Genomic DNA, 25,534 nt, shown 5'->3' with positions numbered 1-25,534 from the left:
AAGCAATCTCTCCCCCTGCAAGGGGGGAAAATGGATTAGACACAGGACAGCGTATGAGAGAACTTTATCTGAATGCAACACCAGCAGCCATTAATCTTCACAGGATCACTCTCAGTTACAGGATTTGCTTAGTGACCATTTTACCAGAACCAATTGCAGTCATTAAAAAAAGACTATGTGTAAGGAAAACAACATGTTTTTATTAATACTGTTATTAGTTTATATTACTAAACCAAACCCTCTCAGCTTTATCAAGATGTAAAAAGTATTTGACTGATTTCAAAGCTGAGTATTCAGGTAGAGGCATGTCCCTACTGTAATGTGGATTTAAATGTAAAGATCACAGTTACTGTTTCTGGATATTGAAGGCCCATTTTTATCTATACTCCACTGCATCTGGAATAGGCAAGCTTTCCTAACATGAAGTTTTCTAACATTGTCATAGAGGTAGTGTGTACATTTTGAAATAGTAAAGTGTTTCCGATCCCTTGCAAATGCAATGCTTCTCTGCTAATCATCAAAAGAATGCAGTTTCTGGACATATATTTTATGTCTATCAAATGTCTGTTTAATAAATAATGTCATTTTTTAGGCTTCTGCATTAGCCTGAAAAAAAGATGATGATGCTAAAATGAATAAAAAGATGCTGCATTCAGATTTTTAGAGTTCAAAATACTTGTCAAAAAATGGATAAAAACTAATACAGCAAGCATCACATCAGTGATTCTATTAACATGGAAGATTTTGAATATATCTAATACCAAAATAATAGTGATTGTATGAATGGTTTAGATTTAAGTTGGTAGTTTAGTAACTCTTATGTGAATCAAAATCTAATGGAAGATACAGAAGCTTTAATCCGTAGCTCTACCTCCTGCACTTTCAACCAAATTTCATTGATGGAAGGATTCTTAGTTCTGAGCTCTGCACTTTAACTTTTTAAACCATGATAGCACACTAATGTCACACACTATTGCATACACTCAAACATAGTACTTTGTTCTTTATACAATTAGAAGGCTCAAGGTTCTGGTCCAAGTGTGAAGAAAACAAAGGTTCTCCTTTGTTCCTCATAAATGAATTGATACAGATTTGAGATTTGGGGGCAGCAGTGAGTGAAATATATATCTGTAACTTACATTTTTAAAAATAATTCATGCAATTACTAAATGTCTAGCATAGCCTAAAAAAAACCCCAGTGATGTTTTATGTTATTTCATTTGGAAAATTGAACTAGAGCTAATTATAGTGTTATTTTTTATTACAGTGATGAAATTATAAAGACATGATTATAAAGAAACAGCTGCAATAAATTTGTTGGGATTTGTTAAAAACAAATTGAGCCAGAGTGTTCTTACATGGAGTAAAATAAAAGTTAGTATAATATAAGAAAGTTTAATCTTAAAAGAGTCCAGAACTTTCAGTTCAATATGTAAATTAATGTTATATTAGCATATTTCTCTTGAGAGTCCGTGTGAGATGAAATATGTATGAATTGAACTTACAATGATGTTGCAACTTTTACTCTTAGGAAAGAGAACCTGGAAACCCTTGAAGCAATTAATTATTTGTCTGCAAAGCTTGGTATATTTCCTTCAGATTTCAGTTATACTGGCATTAAAGACAAAAGAGCAATTACTTATCAAGCTGTTGTGAAAAAAGTGACCCCTCAAAGGTATGAAGATTTACACTATACTTCAATTCACAGGCACCAATGTATGTATTACGATGTCACCACATATAGGTCATTTTGACATTGCAGTGTAATAAATGACATTTAACTATCATTTTATTCGTACAAGAACATCAAGATTCATTTTAACAATTGGGTTCTGTTCAAGTTCGAATAGATGTGAAAAGACATACAGGTAATCCCTGAGTTACGAGCATTCATGTAGCGCTCGTTCAAAGTTACGTGATGAGCACCCCCTAGTGCTTACAAGCAAATCCCAAAGTTATGAATATTGCAGCACCATGGCAGTCGTTCACTCTTACGAGCGACCACAGTGGCTCTGCAACATACACCCTGGTTATTCCGTCCCTCCCCATCCCCGTGTCTCTCTAGGCACCAGATCTTCAATAATCACCCTGCGAAGATTAAGATCCTTCACTTTCTTGGTTGCTCCAGGCCTTCAGTGCATTCACAGAGAATGGAGGCCTAAAGTAACGCAAGATCACGCGAGATCAGTGGGGTAAGATCTCACATGATCTCGCATGATTTCATGGTACTTTAGGCCTCTGTTCTCTGCAACAGAGAACAGAACCAAAGCTGGGGGATGCTTCCACGTGCCTCTGGAGGCCTTTTCCAGGCCGCTGTGGCCTGGATGTAAGGCTGGGGAACGCTTCCGCATACCCTGCACAGCCTGATCTGGGCTTCAGAGGCCTTTTCCAGGTCACTGCCACCCAGATTTGAGGCTGGAGAATGCTTCCATAACCCCCCCCCCCGGCCCAATCCGGGCTCCGGAAGCCTTTTCCAGACCCGAACGGGCCATGGGAGGACTGCAGAAGCGTTTCCTGGCCTCAAATCTGGGCGGCAGCAGGACCCACAGCAGAGAGGAGATGGATCTTTTCCAGGTGAGTCCGGCATGGCAGGAAGGGAGGGGGAAGCATGCGGTATTTTTGTGAGTCAGGGAGGCCTTGGGGACCTGTTTCAACACTAGACCCTCCATGGCCTTCCCCACCCTGAGATACCTCATGTTTGTTTAACCAGCCGTGTGCTTTTTAACAAGCAAAGGAATGATCTCATACTTCGAACGAAATTCACTCTACGAGTTTTCGAGTTACGAGTGGAATGGGCAGGCTCCATTACACTCGTAACTCGAAGACTTCCTGTACCACTTTATTTGGAGTTTTTAACATTATAAAACAAAATGAAAAGCTAAAAGATAGTGGATTTGATATTAGAAGAATTATTAACAAAACCCCTCTTCCTATTATTCTTGTATACAATGTTGATGTTATAAGAATATTTTTAAAATATCATCATTCTATTCATAAATGGTTTTAAGTTTTTTATATATCTAATATATTTCCCCAAATATGAGAAGCAGATATAATGCATGTTATTAGGGTTTGTTTTTTTGTAAGATCTGGTTGTAAATTGTAACCAAGATTTCTTTCATTTCTTGTATTTATTTTGTTGTATAAATACTTTTTACTTATTTATGAGATACTTTTCAATCTTGCATTCATCACGATGAACAAGTATGAAAGAAAAACATGCATCAATGAAATTGCAGGAAATGTATAATAGAAAAATACAAAACATGTACAAACCAAAGCTAACAGCCACATAGAGAATTGAATAATTTACCAGATATATTGAACCTTTCATTTCCATTTGATGTTCCCAACATTCAGAAATCAGTGAGAGTCATATTTATCCATTGTTCAGCAGTACCTTTATGAGCAAATTAACTGTCCTAGATTTTAAGTTACTTAGATCTTTTCATCAGGCAAAATATAAAACACAACTATGTGAAAGAAATAGGGAAGTTTAAAAATTGGCTAGCTGTTTCAGCTATAAACTTACAATTTAAAATAATCAAGTTGAGATTGGTATTATTAATGTCACAGCTTTTCCAGGTAGTCCTTGACTTATGAGCATTCATTTAGTGACCATTCAGAATTACAACAATGCTGAAAAAAGTGATTTACAACCAGTCCTTATGCTTACTACAGTCATAGCATCCCTATAGTTATATCAAAATTGGGGGCATTGGCAATTGGCATATATTTATGATGGTTGCATGTCCCTAGGTCACATGATCCCCATTTGTGACTTTCCAAACCGGCTTCCACAAACAAAGTCAATGGGAGAAGCCAGATTCATTTAACAAATGTGATGATTTGCTTAATGACCCCCCAAAAAAACCCATGTAAAAATTGGGTACAACTCACATAACAACTGCCTCACTTAGCGATGGAAGTTCCAGTCCCAATTGTGGTCATAAGTCAAGAACAAAAGTAAGGTTCATTCTCAACCTGAGTTGTGCCATGGGTTAATTTTAGTTTCTATTTTCTTTTTTTAAGAAAAAGCTAATTGGGTGCCATCGTCACATTGTAATTTTTTTAACCTGTTTTAAAATGTCCATTAATAGATTCATTGGACAATCCCTGCTTATAATGTTCTCCACTTTGTGAATATTTCTAAGCTTTTCAGTTCTGTTGAATATCATATATGTGATATTGTTTTGAAATCTGAGTACCAGAGCTTTACTCAATTTTCAAATAGAATGGCAACAATTTTTCAGCGCTTTCATCATTATTTTTCATCTTTTCTAATGATCTCTAGGATGAAATCCATGTGTTGCATGATGGGCAAAAGTTTAGAATTCAAAATACTCTTGAGAGTGAAATGCCTTATTTTAAATTCAAAAAAGGCTGTTTTAATAATTGTGAAATTCTTTTGAGGTGTGTTTTGCTTTGCAAATAGTTTGAAACATTTTGCATTTCCCTAGTTGAAATCTACAAAAACATTGTCTGTGATTAAAAACACCAGAAATAATAAAGAAAAATTGAAGTATATTAGAGGAAATGTCATGTGAATAATGAGTCTTAAAACAATCACTGTTGAGTCATGAGCTATTTTTTTTAATATAAAAATATGAAATTGTCATCTTTTTCAAAGTACTCTTTAACCAGTATGTGAAAAAAATATTTACTTTGAGAATTTTATCTTATAGTTATATATTTAATAAGATGGGTTAATATTACTTGTCTTAAATATACTGTTAGAGGTAATAGTCTGAACTGACCTTTTAATTTATATTCTTGCAGTTCTTAATTGCTGCAAAATTATGTGTCAAAATAAATATTTTAAAAACAATGTAGCTGGAGATCTTTCATTAAAAATTCTTCCTTTTGCAAAATATCTAATATTTCTATATCTAATATCTCTATTTTTGCAGCTTTTCTTCAGTGTCTTTATTGAACAGTGGTTTTCCCTTCCATGTTTTCGGCAAGAACAGCAACTTTCCATATATAAATTGTTTTCAGGAGGATCTCTAGTTTCTTATTTATTTTTAGGTTGGGCTTTTTTTTAATTTTGACTTTTTTATCTTATGTTCTTTTTAAAAAAAACTTTCTCCTTCAAATTGGTTGATGGCAATAAATTGTCTTAGTACTTTAAAATAGGTCCTGTAAATTCTAAAACTCTATGTCGATTGCATCAAGTAGCATGATATCCTTAACTGTTTCCTAGTTTTGCAATTGAAGAAATACTTATAAAATTTATATTAAGGTTCAGAATTTATTTACAGTCATACCTTGGCACTTGATTGCTTCAAAACTCCTCAGATTCAGTATTCAACACGTTTTGAAGCAGAAATCTTGTCCCAGCACTCGCCTTTCTCCTGGTAGTCAACGTGCAAGGAAAAATTGCCGATGTCAACTGCCTCATGACACGCTATTTCTTCTGACTGAAATAGCAGGTCATGTGGTAAGTTATGTGGGGGTTTTTTGGTACTCGTTAGTTTTAGTATTCATCGTGTCTTTCAGAATGAATTACAGAGTACCGAGGTACCATTATATATTATTTTTAAAAAATATTTGTATGGCCACCTCTCTTAGAGCATAACTCTGGGTGGCCCACATCAATCAGAAAACTACAAACTATAAGAACAAGAACTAAAACGAAAAAGATCTGGTTATCCATCATGCCATGCCTACCTCGGCTCCACAAAGGCAAAAAAATCATTAAATGTCATGTGACACAATCGAGTTTGACACCCTTGTCTTAAATTGTCACAAAATTGCTTTTACATTATCCTTGTTAACTGTTATTCAAGGCAGTTGCTAAACAAGGATGACATGTAACTTATATTACTGCATGCATCCACCTAGGATGTCCCAACAACCATCCATAGGCTTTAATGGCTCTATCCCAGTGTATAGGTAAAGAGCCAGTTCTTCTGGAAGACTAAAAGGGTGGGAGCCAGCCAGATCACCTAGAAGAAGATGTTCACAAAGCAGGGACAGCTACAGAAAAGGCATACTTCCCTAGGCTTCACCTGCACCTTCTCTCAGGATGTGATGTCTGTCTATTCTGTCCAATGTTGTGGGATGGGCAGATACAGTACTTTCAGGAAAAAGTAGTTCCACAAATAACCTTGTGCCATGTTAAACATAGCAGCTGGTACTTTAAATTACACTTGGAAGGAAACCATGAGCCAGTGCAGCTTGTACAGCAATGATATAGCATGTAATTTTTTTGCATCTAGAAAAACAACTTATACCAAAATGTTAGGTTGAGCCTAGTATTAATCATTTGATGGTAACATAAATAATATTGTCTGTCTTTCGGCAGATTAAAAGAACTTGGAAATGCAGTTGAAAAAAAAGGACTTGGTGTGTCTCATATATATTCTGTGAGCCAGTCACTTAGACTGTGTCAACTGCAAGGAAATCAGTTTGATATAATTGTGAGAGATTTAAAACTCCATAATAACGAGCCTACCTCAAGCCTAAAGGAGCAAATTTGTGAGGCAATTGAGAATGTCAAGGTAATACTCATATTCAGAATGATTTAAGTGAGTACAGGTAGTCCTCAACGTACGATCACAATTGAATCCAAAATTTCTGTTGCTAAGTGAGACATTAAGTGAGTTTTGTCCCATTTTGTGACCTTTCTTGTCACAGTTGTTAAGTGAATCACTGCAGTTATTAAATTAGTAACATGGTTATTAAGTGAATCTGGCTTCCTCATTGGCTTTTCTTGTCAGAAGTTTGCAAAAGAGGGTCACATGACCCTGAAACACTGCAACCATTATAAATATGAGTCAGTTGCCCAGTATCTGAATTTTGATCACATGACCATGGGGATGCTGCAGTGGTCATAAATGTGAAAAATGGTCATAATTCACTATTTTAATGCTGCTGTAGCTTCAAACGGTCACTAAATGAACTGTTGTAAGTTGAGGACTACCTATATACTGAATAAAATTCACAAGATAGCCCAAATAATATTTTCTTTTTGTCTTAATTTTGTAGAAAAACGGGTTTATAAATTATTATGGATCTCAGCGGTTTGGACAAGGACAGAATATTCAGATCAATCAGACTGGCTTGGCTTTGCTGAATGAAGAAATGGTACTTGTTATACATTATTTTTAAGTTCGGAATTTGTCTTTCTGTTTTATTATTATAGCAGATGGGGAGGTTAGTTGAAAGGCAGCAACTGTCCTAAGACCTAGTGAGTTTCATAGCTAGGCAGGTTCTTGAATCCAGGTCTTCTACTCATATTATTATACTCTGACTCATTTTCATCTATATGTTCTAAATCTATCTCAGAAAAATTCTACTCCCAGCTACAATATAAGACAGATTTGGGAAACATTTCATTTTTTTTTAAAGATGGTATTGATGTAAAAATGAATAAAGCAACACAATGTTTGCATTTCTTTCTTTCTTGTTTATTTGAAAGGTCAAATCTGTAAAACTGTTTTTCACACCAGAAGATTCAAATGATCCTGTTAATAAGGCAAAGAAATACTTTCTTCAGACTGGTAAATACTTCACACTGATTTCTTTTCATGAAATACAGTATGGGAAGAAAAGTTTATACTTTATTTTCTGTAGTTCAGCATTTCCTAATCTTTCCAGCTCGGCAGACTGCCAGAGGTGCTGCTTTGATAAATGCATCTCACCCACTTCTGAGGCTGGGTTCCGAATGGGCTCTGGCTCATGACTGCAGCCTGGGGTTTGGGGACCTCGGTATAGTTAGTCCCTTGAAATGCTTTCTGTGCAGAAAGATGTGATACAGTTATTGTAAGTCCTGCCTCAGCTATCTTCTCAGGAAAGCGAGATTTCAAAAGGATCTTTTACTGAGAGAAAAAAATTGCAGAGAGGTCAGGTGGAATCTGAGGTTTTTGTGCAAAATGTTAAGCTAATTTCCCATTGTCCAAACCCCACCCCAAATCCCCAGTCCATCAGGAGCCAATCTGCTGGTGTGAAGTTGTTGTGAGAACTCCAAGCCGAAAAGGTGATAATGAGTCGTTCCGTGGCAACGCGATCTTGGTAGCAGGCAGGCGTTAGCCAGAAAGGAGTCAAACCAGATGGCCCTGAGGGTTCATTTCCTCCTCCCCGATTCCCATGCAGATACATCAAAGCGAAAGTAGAAACAATATAGAAATATCCTCAATCATCAAGTAACTCTCCCCCTCCCCTCAAAACGGCAGCCCTCCTAAAAGAATAATAGAGGGAACAAGAAAAGAAAACTTACACATTCATTTAGATTTATCAGAATAGTGGTCATGAAAGAGCTTAAATAGTCTAGGGCAATAATGGAGAAGCTTTTAGAGACCGAGTGCCCAAACTGGAACCCAAAACCCACATGTATCGTTGGGTGCCAGGTGGGTGTGGCCCATTGGGTGTGCGTGGCCCATTGGGTGGCTGTGGCTGTGGTGGTAACGGCAGATTGGATGGGACTAAAAAGTTCAATCAATCAATTCCAATTTTGCGAGATCTTTTTTTCCTGCAAGTTGAAATTGATTGATTGAACCTTTTTTTGCACATGGCGGCGGAGGCCTAAAGTGAAAAGATTTATAAAACCCAGCTGAAGGCCTAGGACTTGGGTGACGGTGCGCATGCCCACAGAGAGGGCTCTGTGTGCCACCTGTGGCACGTGTACCATAAGTTTGCCATCACGGGTCTAGGGGATTTAATATGTTTCTTTTGTACACATTCATTCTGGAGGTTTTTCCATATACTACCTATTGGATGCCCCCCCCTGTGCATGTATAAGTCAAGAATCTCTTTGATTTCAAAGTGCTGCTCCCCTTTCACCATAAAAGGTTCAGGTATCGGAAGAGGAATTGGCCTTAAAGGTGAAATCACCTCCGATTTTAGAAGACTGCAACGGAAAAAGGGGTGGACTTTTCTTAGTGACTTAGGTAGCTCTAATTCTACTGTGACTGAGTTAATAATTCGTTTCATGAGAAAAGGCCCTACAAATTTCAGTCCTAACTTCTTTGAGGACTGTAAGGATTGTAGGAGACATGGTCCCCAATGTGAAATGGTTTATGGTCTATCCTTTTTTTGTTTTTTGGGTTTTGTAGCTGTCCTGGCCTCAGCAAGGTGCCAACTGGCCAGGTATTCTTTAACTGATTTATCCATTCCTTTAAGGAGGGGATTGTGGAGTCATTGGTTGGCTATTCAGGCATCAGGTTGAAATCCTGTCCTGTTGCCATTCAGAAAGGCTGGTGTGTACAGCATTGTTGTATGCCACTTCAGCAAAAAGGCAAGAAGTCAGTCCAGTCATCCTGTTGGTGGTTGATGAAGCAATGAAGGTACTGCTCTAGAACTGAATCCATTCTTTCCATCCCCCCGTTCTATTGTAGATGGGTGACTGGAACAGAGCCCTAAGAGATCCAAAAAAGCTCTCTAAAACTTAGACATGAATTGGAACCCTCTGTCTGAGACAGAATGGGATGTTTAGACACTGACCTTTGGACACGCCTCCTTCTCGAACCTCCAGTCTCTGTCCATTTGCAGCCAGCTTTCCTCCCCCAGCCATTCTCCATGGTCAATGGATCCCTTGCCCACTGCCCTGCGCCCTTCGGCCCAGCCCATTCGCCTTTATCCCAGGCATGAGACAAATAGCCGCCAGCCAATCAGATGGCAGGCAGAAGCCATAGTGCTGCAAGAATAGTGTACAATCGCGAATAGGCGATTGTAGGGGCTTTGAGTTGGGTGCGGCTTCTGGCGGTAAAGTGGGGTATGGGGGGCGTGTCAGGGTGTTAGTTGATTATTCCCAAAGATTCCCTAACTTTAAAACAGCTCTTGGGTGCAACAGTTACCCTGCACAAGTTGCTCAGGAGAAAGAGGTGCTGGCAATGCTAACTCCCAAGAATGAGGGGCTCAGAGGCAGCTACAAATATGGAAGGGAGGAAGGGCACAGAAAGGAAATCAGCCTGATTGAGAGGGAGCATAGTAACATTGCCCCTACTCTGTAGACGGTAGATCCCTATCTTCCCCAGCCTGGCAGGGGTCTTCTTGCCCCACCGTTGCCCCAGTGAGGAGGAGGAGCAGGAAGAGGTTTTAAGCAAGTTCAGCAACCAGAGTGGGGATCCCCCCCCAAAACAAATGTGCTTTGTGGGTAACCTCCCAGCACGACAGAAGTGACCAAAACCTGCTGCAACTACCCAGCAGACAGGTGGAGGGGAAATAAAAACCAAATAGCCGCCCACTGCCAATCCTTAACAGAAATGCTCATGATCCTCCACACTTAAAGAAATCGGGTGAGTTATTTTAAAAGCGGACAGAGCTGGATAAAGGATTTTATTTATTTTTTTTATTTTATTTGGACCTTAAGCTTAAAGATTGATTTTTACTTCCCTTTTTTTCTTTTTTCTTTTCTCGAGAGGGAAAGTAAAATGGCGATTGGAAAGTTTTTGGTTTTTTTTTGAAGGGAGTGGAACGGAACGGAATGGATTAGATCGTTTTTAAAGGTTTTTTCAAGATGGATTTATGTTTTAGGAAGATTATTTTCCCTCTCTGTCAAACTCTTTTTTGTTATTTCTTTAAGGGATTTTTTTTTTGTATTTTTTCTATTTTTTTTAAGAAGGAGGAAAGAAGAAACAAAACTTTTCTTTTTGAAAATGGCTTCAAAGTGGCAAGTAACATCTACAGTACCCAAGGTGGCTTCCTCTCCTGCGATTCTACCAGCACAACAACCTAAAGCTACACCACCACCTTCCCCCCCTCTGCCATCAGTAACGGTAAAAGATATGCAAGATATAATGGGAAATGCTATATCTCAAATTAGAGGGGAAGTGAAAGAGCTTTTAGTGGAGAATAACATTATTTTGAGGCAAGATATAGTTGTGGCTCTAAAAGGACTTGCTTCTGTGGCTGAGAAGCTGGATTCTCGAGTGGAAGAAGTGGCAGATAAGGTGGAGGTTTTGGAGGATAAATTTGAAGGCATGGAAAAAAAGATGGAAATTTCACAAGATGATATTGTTATGTCTCAATATAGAGAAATGGAGTTTGCTTTAAGAATCAGGGGGCTGAGAGAAGACATCCAACAAGATCTGAGAGAGATTGTAGCAAATGATTTTGCTGTGATTCTGGACAGAGAAAAAGAGGCAATATCTAGGGAAATTGAAAAAATATTTAGAGTCAACTCCTGGGTTGCGAAGCAAAGAAATCTGCCAAGAGATGTGGTAATTTATTTTGGGAAAAGATCTCTGCGTAATGAAATTATACAAGCTTTTTATAATAAGAGGTTTCAGATTGCTGCACAAGATGTTATAATCCTAAAGGAGATTCCATCTAAAATTTTAAGAAGAAGAAAAGAGTTTGCCTTCTTAGCTGATGAACTTAAAAAAAGGTTGATGCCATTCAGATGGGAGATTCCGATTGGCATAGTGGTGAGTCATGTGGGGACGCGTTATAGATTTAATACTGTTTCTAAAGCAAAGGAGTTTTATATGTCGGTCCTGGGAGCACGCTCATCACCACCTATGATGATGAAAGTTTTGGATGGCAAGGAGGCAGAACAGCAGTCTGAAGAAGTAGTATTGATGGAAGCTGGAAAACTACAGGCTGAGTGGTTGCAACAAGCAGGGATGAAAGAGCAAAGAATGACCCGGGCAGCCCACAAACGTAAGGAAAAGGAACAACAGAAGAAAGATGTTAAAGAAGTTTTACAAGAATCTGTTTCTGAGCCTGTGGGAGGAGCAAGACCCAAGAGTTCTGCGGTACATTCTTCAATGGCAGATCTTCAAGCAGTCTTCTCTAGGCTTTTGGTCAAGGGAGATGGTAAAGCTCCTGACATGGAATGCTAATGGCCTCAATTCCCCTCAAAAGAGAAAGAAAATATTTCACTATTTAAAGCAATATAATAATGATATTATTTGTTTGCAGGAAACACATATTATTTCTAAGGATCAAAAACATTTAGTTAATACCCGATTGGGATGTCATTTTGCATCTTTTGCTCTTGGGAAAAAAGGGGGTGTAGTTATTTATATTAAGCAAAATTTATCAGCTTGTTTAGTAGATTCTGATCCTCAAGGGAGATATGTTATGATTGAAGTGGGACTGTATGGCAAGAAAGTACTTATAGCAGGTTTGTATGCACCAAACCAACAACAGGAACAATTTTATAGACTGTTACATCAAAAATTAATTTTGCTGGACTATAGATCTGTTATATTAATGGGAGACTGGAATGGTGTTTTAGATACACAAAGAGATAAAAAAGGATCTTCTACTTCTTTCAAACAGGCTAAATTACCTAAGGCCTTTTTTGATTTGAAAGAGGACTGGGAGTTGCGAGACTATTGGTGTGAACACAATTTGGAGGAGAGAGACTTCACCTTCTTTTCAGACAGACATCAATCTTTTTCAAGAATTGATTTTTTTTTTATTACAACGGACTTATATTTTAGGGTAAAGAATGCTAAGATTTTTCCTAGAACACTGACGGATCATAGTCCAGTCTGGGTGGAATTGGTTAATGAAAAAGAGGAGAGGAGATCCTGGAGGATGAATGAAAATTTATTTAGACAAGAAAAGAATGTTCAGAAATTAAAGGAGCAATTAAAGGAATATTTTGCTTTAAATATGTATAAGGGAACTTCAATGCCAATGGTTTGGGATGCAGGTAAAGCTTACATGCGGGGGGTCTTGATACAAATGAATAAGGTTTATAGACAGAAACAGGTGCAGAAACGTAAGGAGTTGGAAGATGAGATTAAATTAAAAGACAAAGCTTTAATTTTGAATCCTACAGATGAGAAGATTAAAGAATCTATAAAATTGTTTAAATCACAATTTAACATGTTGATGGCTGATCAAACTGCAACCAACTTATTGTACATGAAACATAATACATTTTGCAATGCTAATAAACCAGGGAGATGGTTGGCTTATCAATTGCGAAAGAAGCAGAGATTGAGAACTATAGATAAAATAAATTATAATGGTAAATTTGTATATCAGAAGGAGCTGATTAAGAAATCTTTTTTAGATTACTATAAAAATTATATATGGGAACGAAAGTACAGGCTTCAGATATAGATAAATATATACAAGATGCTCACTTCCCTAAATTAACAGAAGATCAGAAACAAGAAATTAATGGTTTGATTACCATCGAGGAAATTGAGATAGTAATTAAAGAATTAAAATTAGGTAAAGCACCGGGTACTGATGGATTGACATCTATTTATTATAAAACCTTGGTAGAAGAGTTGAAACAACCTTTAAGGGAAAGTTTTAACAATATATTACAGAGACCCCCTTGTCATGGGGCAGAGCTTTCATATCTTTGATCCCAAAAGAAGACCAAGATCTCACTTTACCAAAGAATTATAGACTCATATCTCTTTTGAATGTAGATTATAAGATTTTTTCAAAAATTCTAGCTAATAGACTTATGAGGGTGTTAAATCAATTAATACATATGGATCAAACGGGTTTTATAACTGGAAGGTATATGAAGAATAATGTTAGACAAATTATTAATTTAATAGAATATTTGGATAAAAACAACCAAGTTTCTGCAGGATTGATATTTTTAGATGCTGAAAAAGCTTTTGATCAGTTAAATTGGCAATTTATGTTAAGATTAATTGAGGAAATGAATTTTGGAGAAAAAATTTCACAAGCTCTTTGTGTTATTTATCAAAAACAAACGGCACAACTCATAGTTAATGGAGGTTTGTCAGAGGTGTTTTCAATTGAGAAGGGGACTAGACAGGGTTGTCCACTGTCACCATTGCTGTTTGTTTTAACTTTGGAAATTTTGTTGATTAAAATTCGGGAATCACAGAAAATAAAAGGAATAGAAGTCAATAAAAAAGAATATAAATTAAGGGCTTTTGCAGATGATTTGGTTGTTACTTTATCCCAACCAACTCATTCTGTTATGGAACTGTTACAATTGATATATCAGTATGGACAAGTTTCGGGTTTTAAAATTAATAATAATAAGACTAAAATATTGCTTAAAAACATGACCAATTTGGATAAGGAGACTTTAGTTAGGTTGACAGATTTTGAGGTTGTTAATAAGGTAAAATATTTGGGGGTTATTTTATCTGCCTCCAATGCAAAATTGTATAAAAATAATTATGAAAGGCTGTGGGTTAAAATACAAAAGGATTTGGAAAATTGGAAGAAGCTGCAATTATCCCTACTGGGGAGAATTGCAGCGATTAAAATGAATGTTTTGCCAAAGTTTCTCTTTTTATTTAAAATGATACCTATTTTAAAGAATGAGGCCAACTTAAATGAATGGCAGAAAGGTATCAATAAATTTATTTGGGCAGGGAAAAAACCAAGAGTAAAACTTAAAATTATACAAGATATTCGTGAGAGAGGTGGACTCGAGGTACCGAACCTGAAATTGTATTATGATGCTGTGGTGTTAACATTAATTAGTGATTGGGTTAACTTAACGAATGTAGATGTACTCCTCCTGGAGGGATGGGATTTACTTTTTGGATGGCATGCCTATTTAATTTTTAATAAAAAGGTTGATAGGGTTTTTAAGTCTCATATTTTAAGAACTTCTTTACTTTGGGTTTGGAAGAAATATTATAGAAGTGACTCTAGAATTCCATTATGGGCTATCCCATGGCATGCGATAGAAGGGATAAGGAGAGGAGTTAAGATGGATAGTATCTCTTATACACAATTACTTAGATGGGATGGTAAAAATTGGCAATTAAAATCTATGGAAGATTTAATAGAAGAAAACATTTATTCATGGTTTCAGTATAGACAATTATTGGAAAGGTGGAAGATAGATTGCAAGGTGGGTTTGCTCAGAGAGGATGAGAATTTGTTAAAACAAATAAAAGATCAAAGACGAACCCATATTAAAAGAATTTATGGGGTGTTAGTGGAATTGGATTCAGAAGCAGAACTAGTTAAAGATTGTATGGTTAAATGGGCACAAAATTTTGATGAATCGGTTCCATTAGATACTTGGGAGATTATTTGGGTGAGGAATGTCAAATTTACACAAGCCCAAAACTTACAGGAAAACTTTTATAAATTGTTTTACAGATGGCACCTTGATCCACAAAAAATGTCTCGTATGTATTCAAACTTGCAGCCTAAATGTTGGAGATGTGGTTGCTTGGACGCCACTTATTATCATATTTGGTGGTTATGCAAAAATATAAAAGCTTTTTGGATTAAGATATGGTGGAATATTCAAAGAATTTTTAAAAGAAGGATAAAATTTACTCCACAATTGTTTTTGTTGGGTATTGTTTCCGATTGTGACAGTAAAGAAACTATATTAATGTTAAATTTAATTACAGCGGCTAGGTTGTTAGTAGGGCAATGTTGGAAGAAGGAATCTTTGCCTACTTTGCAAGAATGGTTTCTTAAAGTTTCTTATTTAGCGGAAATGGCAAAGATTTCGGCTTTTTTGAAAGATCAATCGCAAGAGAAGTACCTTTTGGTATGGAAAAGATGGATAAATTTTATACAATACAAGTATGATATAAAAAAATATTATTTAGCTTTTGAATAATTTATATTCAAAGTTTAAGATATTTTTTAGATATTCTTTTTTTTTAATTTTTTTTCTTTTTTTTTCTTCTTTTTCTTGTTTCTTTTCTTTTTCTCTTTCTGTTTTTTAAATATTGGTGTTAAAGTATTTTATAATTTGTTTAATTATTGTAACCAAATTTGTATATGGTTTATTTGTGTTTAAAAAATTTTCTTTTAAATTTTAATTAAGCCTGTATTAAGCTCTGGGAAGGTTGGGGGAGGGTTGGGGTGGGTTGAGAGGGTTTACTTTTTTGTAAAATTTTAAAAATTTTCAATAAAAAAAGGAAGAAAGAAATGCTCACGACAACAAAAACCTTGGGGAGAGTGGGCAGGCAGGCATCTTGCTTGGCTGGTGGCTTCAGGGGGGGCAGGGGCAGCTTCACCCCCCCAAAAAACACTGCCCTCTCACAAAAGCAGGATAAAAACTCCAAAAAATGACAAGGAAAAAAGGTTAAAACAGAAGAATGTCTCTCAATGGTGTTCTACCCCACTTCCTTCTAGCAGTTTAAGTATGTAAAGACCACAAAAGAAAAAACTTGGCTGTCTTTGGTTTTAATTCAGAAAGGAGGAACAGGAGGATTCGAGGGTGGGTTGTTTTTTTCAAAGGAAGGGAAAGGGGCTGTGGAGGCGGCGGCAGCAGGCAAACGGCGATGGCACATGGCTTCTGGCTTTGTGGAGGGGCATTGCCGGCACAGTCTTTTTAAAAGAGCAAAATGCAAAAAATAAAAATGCCCCACTCCACCTCCTCCCCAAGAACTGGATGTGTATGTAATCTTTTTTTTCTTGTTTTGATTCCCTCCCCTTCCTCTGCCCTGTTCCCCCCCCCTTCTCTCAGATGCTAATCGCACTTCTCTGGCAAATTGAAGTTGAGAAAATTTGCACTTAAAAATGAAAATTATTATTATTGGATGACCCTGGGATACTGCGACCATCATAAATATGAGTCAGATTCCAAACATCTGAAATTTAATCACATGAGCCTGTAATGCTGTGACCATCATAAATACGACTCAGTTGCCAAGCATCTGACTCATATTTATGACGGTATCTGATTCATATTTTTGATGGTCACAGCGTCCCAGGGTCGACCATGTGATTAAATTTCAGACACTTGGCATCAGACTCGTACTTATGACGGTTTCAGTTTCCCAGGATTATGTGATCAAAATTGGGATCTTGGCATCTGACTTGTATTTATGAGTCCCAGGGTCATGTGATTGGCAGTGGGGGCTGTTTGGTTTTTATTCCCCCCCACCTGTCTGCTGGGTGGTTGCAGCAGGTTTTGGTCACTTCTGTTGTGCTAGGAGTTTGCCCATGAAGCATGTTTGTTTTTGGCGGGGGGATCCCCACGCCGGTTGCTGAGCTTGCTTAAACCCTCTTCCTCTTCCTCATTGGAGCTGCCCTTGTCTGCAACAGGAAGGGGGCAGGAAGACACTGCCGGGCCAGGGATGATGGAGATCTACCCTCTGAGGAGTAGGGGCAGGGTTACTACGCTCGCTGTCAATCAGAGTTGGTTTTCTTTCTTTGCCCTCTCTCCTTCCCTCCATACTTGTAGCTGCCTCTGAGACAGCTGCCTTATTCTTGGGAGTTAGCATTGCCATCACTTCTTTCTCCTGAGCCCCTTGTGCTGGGTAACTCACCACCCAAGAGCTGTTTTAAAGTTAGGGAATCTTTCAGGATAACCCACTAACATCCCAACATGCCCCCACTTCAATGCCAGAAACTGTGCCCCCTCCAAAGCCTGTGCAATCACCTATCAGCAATCACACACTGTTCCCACAGCACCATAGCTTCTGCCTGCCATCTGATTGGCTGGCGGCTATTTGTCCTGTGCAGCCAAAGGCTATTTGTCCTGTGCAGCCAAAGGGGACCTCGGTGAATGGGCCAGGCTGAAGAACACAGGGCAAGGGGCCCATTGACCATGGAGAATGGCTGGGGGAGGTCCAGCAGAGGAGGAAAGCTGGCTGCAAATGGGAGGAGGCGGGAGGCTCAAAGAGAAGGAAATGAGGCCAAGGGTAGGAGGCAAAATATCTTAGATCCGTCTAAGATGATGTGTTGCGATACTCCCTGCAGGAGATAAACATCGTGCAGGAACATTTTTGCCAGCCCTTTGGCCGTGGAAATCTTTTAGCAGGGGATGAAATGTAACAAAGTAACTCTCCTCCTACCCTTGGAATGGCAATGTTCCGGTAGGGACCTGAAAGTTATAGATTAAGACTAATATAGTATAAGAAGAATAGAAGAATAGAATAGAGCTATAGTACCTATACCATCTCAGACAGGTGAATATTTAATCTCTTCTTAAAAATCTCCAGTGATGGAGCACCCACAATTTCTAGGAGTAAGCTGTTCCATTGGTTCATTGTCCTCACTGTCAGGAAGTTTCTCCTTAGTTCCAGGTTGCTTCTCTCTTTGATCAGTTTCCAAACATTGTTTGTCATCCTTCCATCGGGTGCTTTGGTGAACAACCTGCCCCCTTCTGCCTTGTGGCAGCCCCTCAGATACTGGAACACTGCTATCATATTTCCCTTGTTTCTTCTTTTCTTTAGACTAGCCAAACCCAAGCCCCATAGCCATTCTTCGTATGTTTTAGTCTCCAGGCCCCTGATCATCTTAGTTGTTCTTCTCTGAATTTTTTCCAAAGTCTCAACATCTTTTTAGTGATATGGTGACTAAAATTGGCTGCAGTATTCCAGGTGTGGTCTTACTAGGGCTTTATAAAGCTGTAATAGTACTTCACGTGATCTTGATTCTATGCCTCTGTTTATATAACCCAGGACTGCATTAGCTTTTTTGGTTGCTGCTGCACACTGCTGGTTCATAGTTAAGTGATTGTCCACTAGGACTCCAAGGTCCCTCTCACAGTTACTGTTTTTAAGCCAGGTCTCGCCCAATCTGTATTTGTGCCTTTGGTTTTTCCTGCCTAAATGTAAGACTTTGCTTTTCTCCACATTGAAACACATTTTGTTAGATAAGGCCCATTGTTCAAATTTGTCAAGATCTTTTTGGATCCTGAGTTTGTCTTCTTGGGTGTTGGCTACTCCTGCCAGTTTGGTGTCATCTACAAACTCAATGAGTTCCCCTTCAATTCCCTCATCATTTTGTCATTGATGAAAATATTGAAGAGTACTGGGCCTAATATGGAACCTTGTGATACGCCACTGCTTACTTCTCTCCATGTGGATGTAGTGCCATTGAGGACTACTCGTTGAGTACGGTTTGTTAGCCAGCTACAGATCCATCTCATGGTGATGTTGTCTATCCCACCTTTTCCTAGTTTACCAAGGAGTAGGTTGTGGACTACCTTGTCAAATGCCTTACTGAAATCTAGGTATACTACATCCAATGTGTTTTGCTGGTCTACTAGTTCAGTCATTTTATCGAAAAATGAGATGAGATTGGTTTGGCATGATCTGTTTTTAACAAATCCGTGCTGGCTACTAATTATGACTGTCAGAACCCATATTCTAGGGGGGCTTTTTCTAACTTTAATTCTAACTCTAATCTTTCTACACTTCTGGATTCTGCCATGCTCCTGCAGGGGAGGGAGAAAACTCTGCGGGCTATTTCTTTGTTTTCTTCTATCACTACACTGTAACACTTTTGCTGTTTCTGCATACACGCTCTTTGAACTATCTTCCCCCTTGATGTCAGCTTGGAAGGGGGGGAGGAGAAAGGAATGCACCTTCGGCAACTGGTTTATCTCCACTTTCGGAAGGGAAGGTGCAAAGACCCAACAAAACATCGCTGCAATCCTGAGACAGCCTGGCGTTATCAGCTCTTTCCCACACTTGTGGATTCGCCCATTCGAACTGACCGGATAAACTATTGGGGTGGGATTTGCTTGGGATACCTATTGATCTCAGCGGGAAACCCTCAGATCCTGTCTATTATGCCTGCTATCAACTTCTCCTAATAAAATTCCTTTTGGAAGAAACTGCTTCCGCGAGTTTTGCTTTCTTAGGATGAGGTTTTGAAGTGGGCCATGACAATGATATTGTTTGCTTCTAGTTTGCAGATCTGTTTTTTGATTATCTTTTCTAGGATCTTCCCAGGTATTGATGTTAAACTGATTGGTTTATAGTTTCCTGGGTCCGTTTTTTTCCCCTTTCTTGAAGATGGGGACCACATCAGCCCTTTTCCAATCCTTTGATACTTCCCCGGTGCTCCAGGATTTATGAAAGATGTGGTGCAATGGTTCTAAGATAACATCTGCCAGCTCTTTCAGAACTCTGGGATGTAGCCTGTTGGGTCCCGGTGATTTATATTCGTCAAGGTTGGATAGGTGTTTCCTTATCATTTTCTTGCTTATTTTAATTTTTGTTTCTGGTATGTCTTTTGCCTCTTCGAAATCCTGCCTGTACTTCTGGTAGTTCTCGATCCACATACTGCTGGAGTCTAGCTTGTAGGATTTTAAGCATAACTTTACTAGCATGTGAAATGAGTGCAATGGTGCGATAGTTTGAACATTCTTTGGCATTGCCTTTCTTTGGAATTGGAATGTAAACTGACCTTTTCCAATCCTGTGGCCACTGTTGAGTTTTCCAGATTTGCTGGCAAATTGAGTGTAGCACTTTTACTGCATCGTCTTTTAAGATTTTGAATAGCTCAGCTGGAATACTGTCACCTCCACTAGCTTTGTTGTTGCTCAGATTTTCTAAGGCCCATTTCACTTCACATTCTAGGATGTCTGGTTCGAGGTCAGTGACCATCTCATTGTGGTTATCTGGGACATTAAGTTCATTCTTGTATAGTTCTTCTGTGTAGTTTTGCCATCTCTTCTTAATCTCTTCTGCCTCTTTTAGGTCCCTGCCATTTTGGTCCTTTATCATGCCCATCTTTGCATGAAACGTTCCCTTCATATCTCCAATTTTCTTGAAGAGATTTCTGGTCCTCCTTATTCTGTTGTTTTCTTCTATTTCTTTGCACTGTTCATTTAAGAAGGCATTCTTATCTCTTCTAGCTACTCTCTGGAATTCTGCATTCAATTGGGTGTATCTTTCTCTTTCTCCTTTGCCTTTCGCTTCCCTTCTTTCCTCAGCTATTTGCAAAGCTTCCTCAGACAGCCATTTTGCTTTCTTGCATTTCTTTTTCTTGGGATGGTTTTAGTTGCTACCTCTTGTACAATGTTGCGAACTTCCATCCATAGTTCTTCAGGCACTCTGTCTATCAGATCTAATTCCTTAAATCTATTTGTCACCTCTACTGTATATTCATCAGGGATATGATTTAGTTCATACTTGAGTGGCCTAGTGCTTTTCCCTACTTTTTTCAATTTAAGCCTAAATTTTGGAACGAGAAGCTCATGATCTGAGCCACAGTCAGCTCCTGGTCTTGTTTTTACTGACTGTATAGAGCTTCTCCATCTTTGGCTGCAGAGCACGTAGTCAATCTGATTTCTATGTTGACCGTCTGGTGATGTCCATGTGTAGAGCCGTCTCTTGGGTTGTTGGAAAAGAGTGTTTGTTATGACCATCGTATTCTCTTGACAAAATTCTATCAGCCTGTGCCCTGCTTCATTTTGTACTCCAAGGCCAAACTTGCCTGTTATTCCGGTTATCTTTTGGCTTCCTACCTTAGCATTCCAATCCCCCATGATGATAAGGACATCATTTTTTGGTGTTAATTCTATAAGGTGCTGTAGGGCTTCATAGAACCGGTCAATTTCATCCTCTTCAGCACCAGTGGTTGGGGCATAAATTTGGACTATTGTGATATTGAATGGTTTACCTTGGATTCGAATTGAGATCATTGTGTCATTTTGGGGATTGTATCCCAGTATTGCTTTTCCTATTCTTTTATTGACTATGAAAGCTAGTCCATTTCTTCTGAGGGATTCTTGTCCACAGTAGTATACTTGATGGTCATCTGAGTTAAATTCACTCATTCCTGTCCATTTTAGTTTGCTGATTCCTAAGATGTCGATGTTCAGTCTTGTCATCTCTTTTTTGACTACATCTAGCTTGCCTTGATTCATGGATCTTACATTCCAGGTTCCTATGGAGAAAAAGTCTTTACAGCATCGGATTTTCCTTTCACCATCAGATATATCCACAGCTGAGCATCCTTTCGGCTTTGGCCCAGTCGCTTCATTCTTTTTGGCACTACTAGTACTAGCCCTCTGCTCTTCCCCAGTAGCATATTGGACACCTTCCGACCTGAGGGGCTCATCTTCCAACGTCGTATCTTTTTGCCTTTTAGTACTGTCCATGGGGTTTTCATGGCAAAGATACTGGAGTGGTTTGCCATTTCCTTCTCCAGTGGATCACATTTTGTCAGAACTCTCTGCTATGACCTGTCTGTCTTGGGTGACCCTGCACGGCATAGCTTATAGCTTCATTGAGTTACGCAAGCCCCTTCGCCATGACAAGGCAGTAATCCATAAAGGGGAAAGACACAGTATTCATAAACTAAAAATATTGCACCTCAGTCCACCTCCTAGGATCCCCAACAACTGTCCACAGCCTCCATCACTCTACTTAAGTGCCTGAGTAAAGGTAGGTTTTAATTGCCTTCTAGAAGAGAAAGGATTCCTGGCAGATTGCCAGAGGGAGTATATTCTATAAGGTAGAGCAGCATGAGAAAAGGCGCACTTTCTATGCCCCCTAGATACAATGTTTCAGGCAAGGGACCTGGAGCATGTCAATCTTATTTGGTATAATGAAATGGGCAGATGCCTTCAGGGAAAAGAAGACCACAAATATTCTGTCTCTGTGTCATGTAGGGCTTTAAAGTGGTAACCAACCCTTGAGTTGCACCAAGAAAGGAACTGGGACCAGTGCAGTTCACACAACAGGGAAGTAATGTGGGAAACCTAGAGATGCCCAACACTGTAGATATTACTGCATTTTGGGCCAGTTGTAGCTTTTGGGTGATCTTCAAGAGCAGCCCTATGTAGATTGTGTTAAAATAATTAGCTTGACCATTGACAAATGACCATTACAAATGGTATACTGTATATATATAAAATTTCTTTTTATGCCATAGGTCCATATGGTAACAGCTGTAGAAGAAATGGACAATAAATATACAATAAACCAAGTAGGTTTCCTTGAAAGAATCAAATTGTATTGCTTTGGATTAATACTGGGTTTTAGTTTCATGGAATAATTCTGTCAGTATAATGCATTGTTGAAAAATATGCTGGTATTTTTTTAAAAATTAGTCTAAATATCAAACCCATTCAGAGAAAAGCACTGAATGAATCAACTGCTGTTCCTGCTCCCTGTTTATTTCCTTTCTGGGCTTCAGATTTGCTATTTTCTTTTGTTCTGATATATAGAATTTTACATGCTGAGTTCCCCCCCCTCCCATAGAAAATATAAACTGATATTATCATTTTCTTTCCCAAGGTTATTCTCCCAATGGTTGGTTACAGTATCCAATATCCCACTAATGAAATTGGGAAGTGGTATCACAAAAGGCTTGCTGATCATGGGCTTCAGATGTGCGAGTTCAGACTTCCTGGGTTGCAGCTGAATGTGCCAGGCTGCTACAGATAGCTTCTAAAATACCCTCATGATCTGTTATACCATTTTTTAGATAGTACTGAAAAGGGAATGAAAAATAGTTCTCTACTATCACTTCATGTTATGCAACTGCTTGTTTGGGGGAAATCATGAAATGCAAGCTTTAAAAGATTCAATTTTAAGGAACATGTTGATTTGTTCAAAGTGGCACAGACTTTGTGTAAAAATCAGTAGAGCCACAAGAATGATATTTAATTATTATAACAAATAATTTGTTATATTATAAGCTCCTCCTGCTTTCTATTATATATTTATTTGAGTTGAGTTAATGGCACCCAACTCTTCTAACACTTCTGTTAAATGTGAAAGTGCCCTGAGAATGAAACAAAAACAGAAGGCTGTTGTACGCAAGAGGGAAAATTGGAAGACAAATTTCACCATGGTATTAATTTCTCATGTGAATCTTCGTTCAGTCTGTACAACAATCCACTCAGAAATTACCAAAGATGGCACTGATGATTAAGAACTTCATAAAAAAGCAAAGCAGCTTGATTATGAATATTTCCTTGGAGGATTCCAAGCAAACCTCTATTAATGAGTTCTAAGACAAATGAATCCTGTGATTTTAATCTACCCTAGAAATGCAGTTGTCCTATATAAACCATGAACAGAGTAACTTCCTATGAGATGGCAGGCTATATTAATTTGATAAATAAATACAATAAAATGGAAAAGCAACTAGTTTTTATGTGTTTGGAATCAACACAATTCTAGCACAATGGAATCAAGGTACAATTTTATTTCATAGTAATTCTTAACTCAAAGTATTACTGTGTTAGTAGCAATGAAAACTATCACATTTTTGCATATGGATTCATAGCTCAAAAATTAATGCTAAAAAATCAGCCATGTCTTGAAGGTAGTCAGATGACCAGTGAGAAAATATTCTGGTTTTGAAAGAACTTGTCAACTGTCCCACTATGCTAGCCAGCAAAAAAACTCTTGAGACTTTTTTTCTCCAAGACTATACTTTACTGAAAAGCCATGTGGGTACAGAAGTGGAAAAGGCAGTTCTAAAATTTTGCATGTGAAAAACGTAAGATAAATTCCCCCTTTTCCCTTGGACCTCCCATTGTTCTTTGTCCACCAATCGGTTGCACCTGGGTTGTTTTGAGAACGATCTGTTTGCCTCCGATGTTCCCAGGCCTGATGATCTTGGGAGTGTAACGGCCTGAGGCTTCCAGATGGCACACTTGCATTCTAGAGTTTCCCTCCCAAACCACCCTCACATTCTGATGCCTTCCCTCCCCCCTCCCATTATTGTTGTCAGGTTGTGAGCAGGCTGTATAGCGAGTCATTTATGACCCTCCAAAAAAAGATTAATCCTACAAAGAGACAAATACAAACATTATTCCTACACTAGTCTTTATGCACAAACATTCTATTGGGGTCGATTTGGGTATTTGGCATTGAACCTTTGAGTAAGCAGGGAGCATGGACATTCCCTTCTGCCTCGCTAAAGGAAACCCTTTCCACAAAACCAAATACAACCTCTTGTGGTACCCAGAGTCAAGCATTTCCTTGACCTCAAAATGCTTCTCTCCACTTACCCATATGGGGAGGGGGGAGGCGGCTTAATGGCCAGCCTTAAAGGGGACGTACAAAAGGGCTTCCACAAACTATAGTGAAACACTGGGTGAATATGCCTGAGATATTTGGGTAATTGTAATTCCACTGACACTGGATTTACAATCTGGATAATAGGGAAAGGACCTAGGTTCTTAAGGCCCAACTTCTTGCAGGGCTGCCCCAACTGCAGGAATTTCGAGGACAGGTACACCTCCTCCCCTATCCTAAACTCCCTCTGAAGTGCTCTCCTTGTCAGCCTGTCTCTTCTTACTTCCTCTAGAGCAGTGGTTCTCAACCTTTTTAATGCCATGACTCCAACCGGTCATAAGTCGAGGACTACCCAACCGGTCTTAAGTCGAGGACTTTCCCTGCCCGGGAACGCCACGCATGCGTGGTGCCACTCCCTGCGCCGGCCGAGGCTTTGCTGGCAAGTGGCAGAGATGGCGCAGGCCGATCACCGGCTGGGCCACCAGCTGGCCCAGCCCAAGGGAGGTAAGGCACCCACCGGGCCCCAAGCATGCCAGCAACCCTCCCTGCGCCTGCCGGCCTCCCACCTCCCACCCCTGGCCCTCTTTTACTTACATTTTTAGTAGTTGCTCAGCAGGGAGGGGTGGAAACTTCCAGACAGCTCGCCTTCGCTACAGACAACTTGTAGCACCATTTGCAGAATGGGACTTTTGGCGGGCTCAGCAGGGCAGAGACAGCCTGGACAATTTCTATTGGCTTTTGAAAGCCAATAGAATTAGACTTTATTCAAGACTCAATTAGAATAGAATCTAATTCTATTGGCTTTCAAAAGCCAATAGAATAAAAGGGAGTAGTACAGCTAAGGAAAAGGGAGAAAAAAATGGCGGACTGCGTTGTTTGGCGACCCCCGTGAAATGGCCGTTCGACTCCAAATGGGGTCCCGACCCACAGGTTGA

General features: G+C 38.9%; 1 protein-coding gene across 7 annotated transcripts in view; it reads left to right on the top strand.

Moving 5' to 3' along the window:
• Nucleotides 1-25,534, top strand: part of PUS7L (pseudouridine synthase 7 like) — a 98,786-nt gene that overhangs the window by 49,487 nt on the left and 23,765 nt on the right. For 2 of the 7 annotated variants that reach the window (XM_039340711.1, XM_039340708.1), the window contains exons 2-7: nt 1,532-1,675; nt 6,308-6,503; nt 6,991-7,089; nt 7,424-7,505; nt 9,124-9,287; nt 22,501-22,554. In XM_039340711.1, the coding sequence (XP_039196645.1) occupies nt 1,532-1,675; nt 6,308-6,503; nt 6,991-7,089; nt 7,424-7,505; nt 9,124-9,287; nt 22,501-22,554 (739 nt within the window). Of the gene's footprint in view, nt 1-1,531; nt 1,676-4,910; nt 5,029-6,307; nt 6,504-6,990; nt 7,090-7,423; nt 7,506-9,123; nt 9,288-22,500; nt 22,555-25,534 lie in introns of those variants that run through there. The other 5 variants (XM_039340713.1, XM_039340715.1, XM_039340712.1 and 2 more) reach the window with 4 other exon arrangements.

The sequence above is a fragment of the Crotalus tigris genome, unplaced genomic scaffold (genome assembly GCF_016545835.1).
Source record: "Crotalus tigris isolate CLP2741 ecotype Arizona unplaced genomic scaffold, ASM1654583v1 scf7180000017753.6788120, whole genome shotgun sequence".
Taxonomy (NCBI): Eukaryota; Metazoa; Chordata; class Lepidosauria; order Squamata; family Viperidae; genus Crotalus; species Crotalus tigris.
The sequence above is the reverse complement of the archived record's forward strand: the minus strand, read 5'-3'. Positions and strand labels throughout refer to the sequence as shown.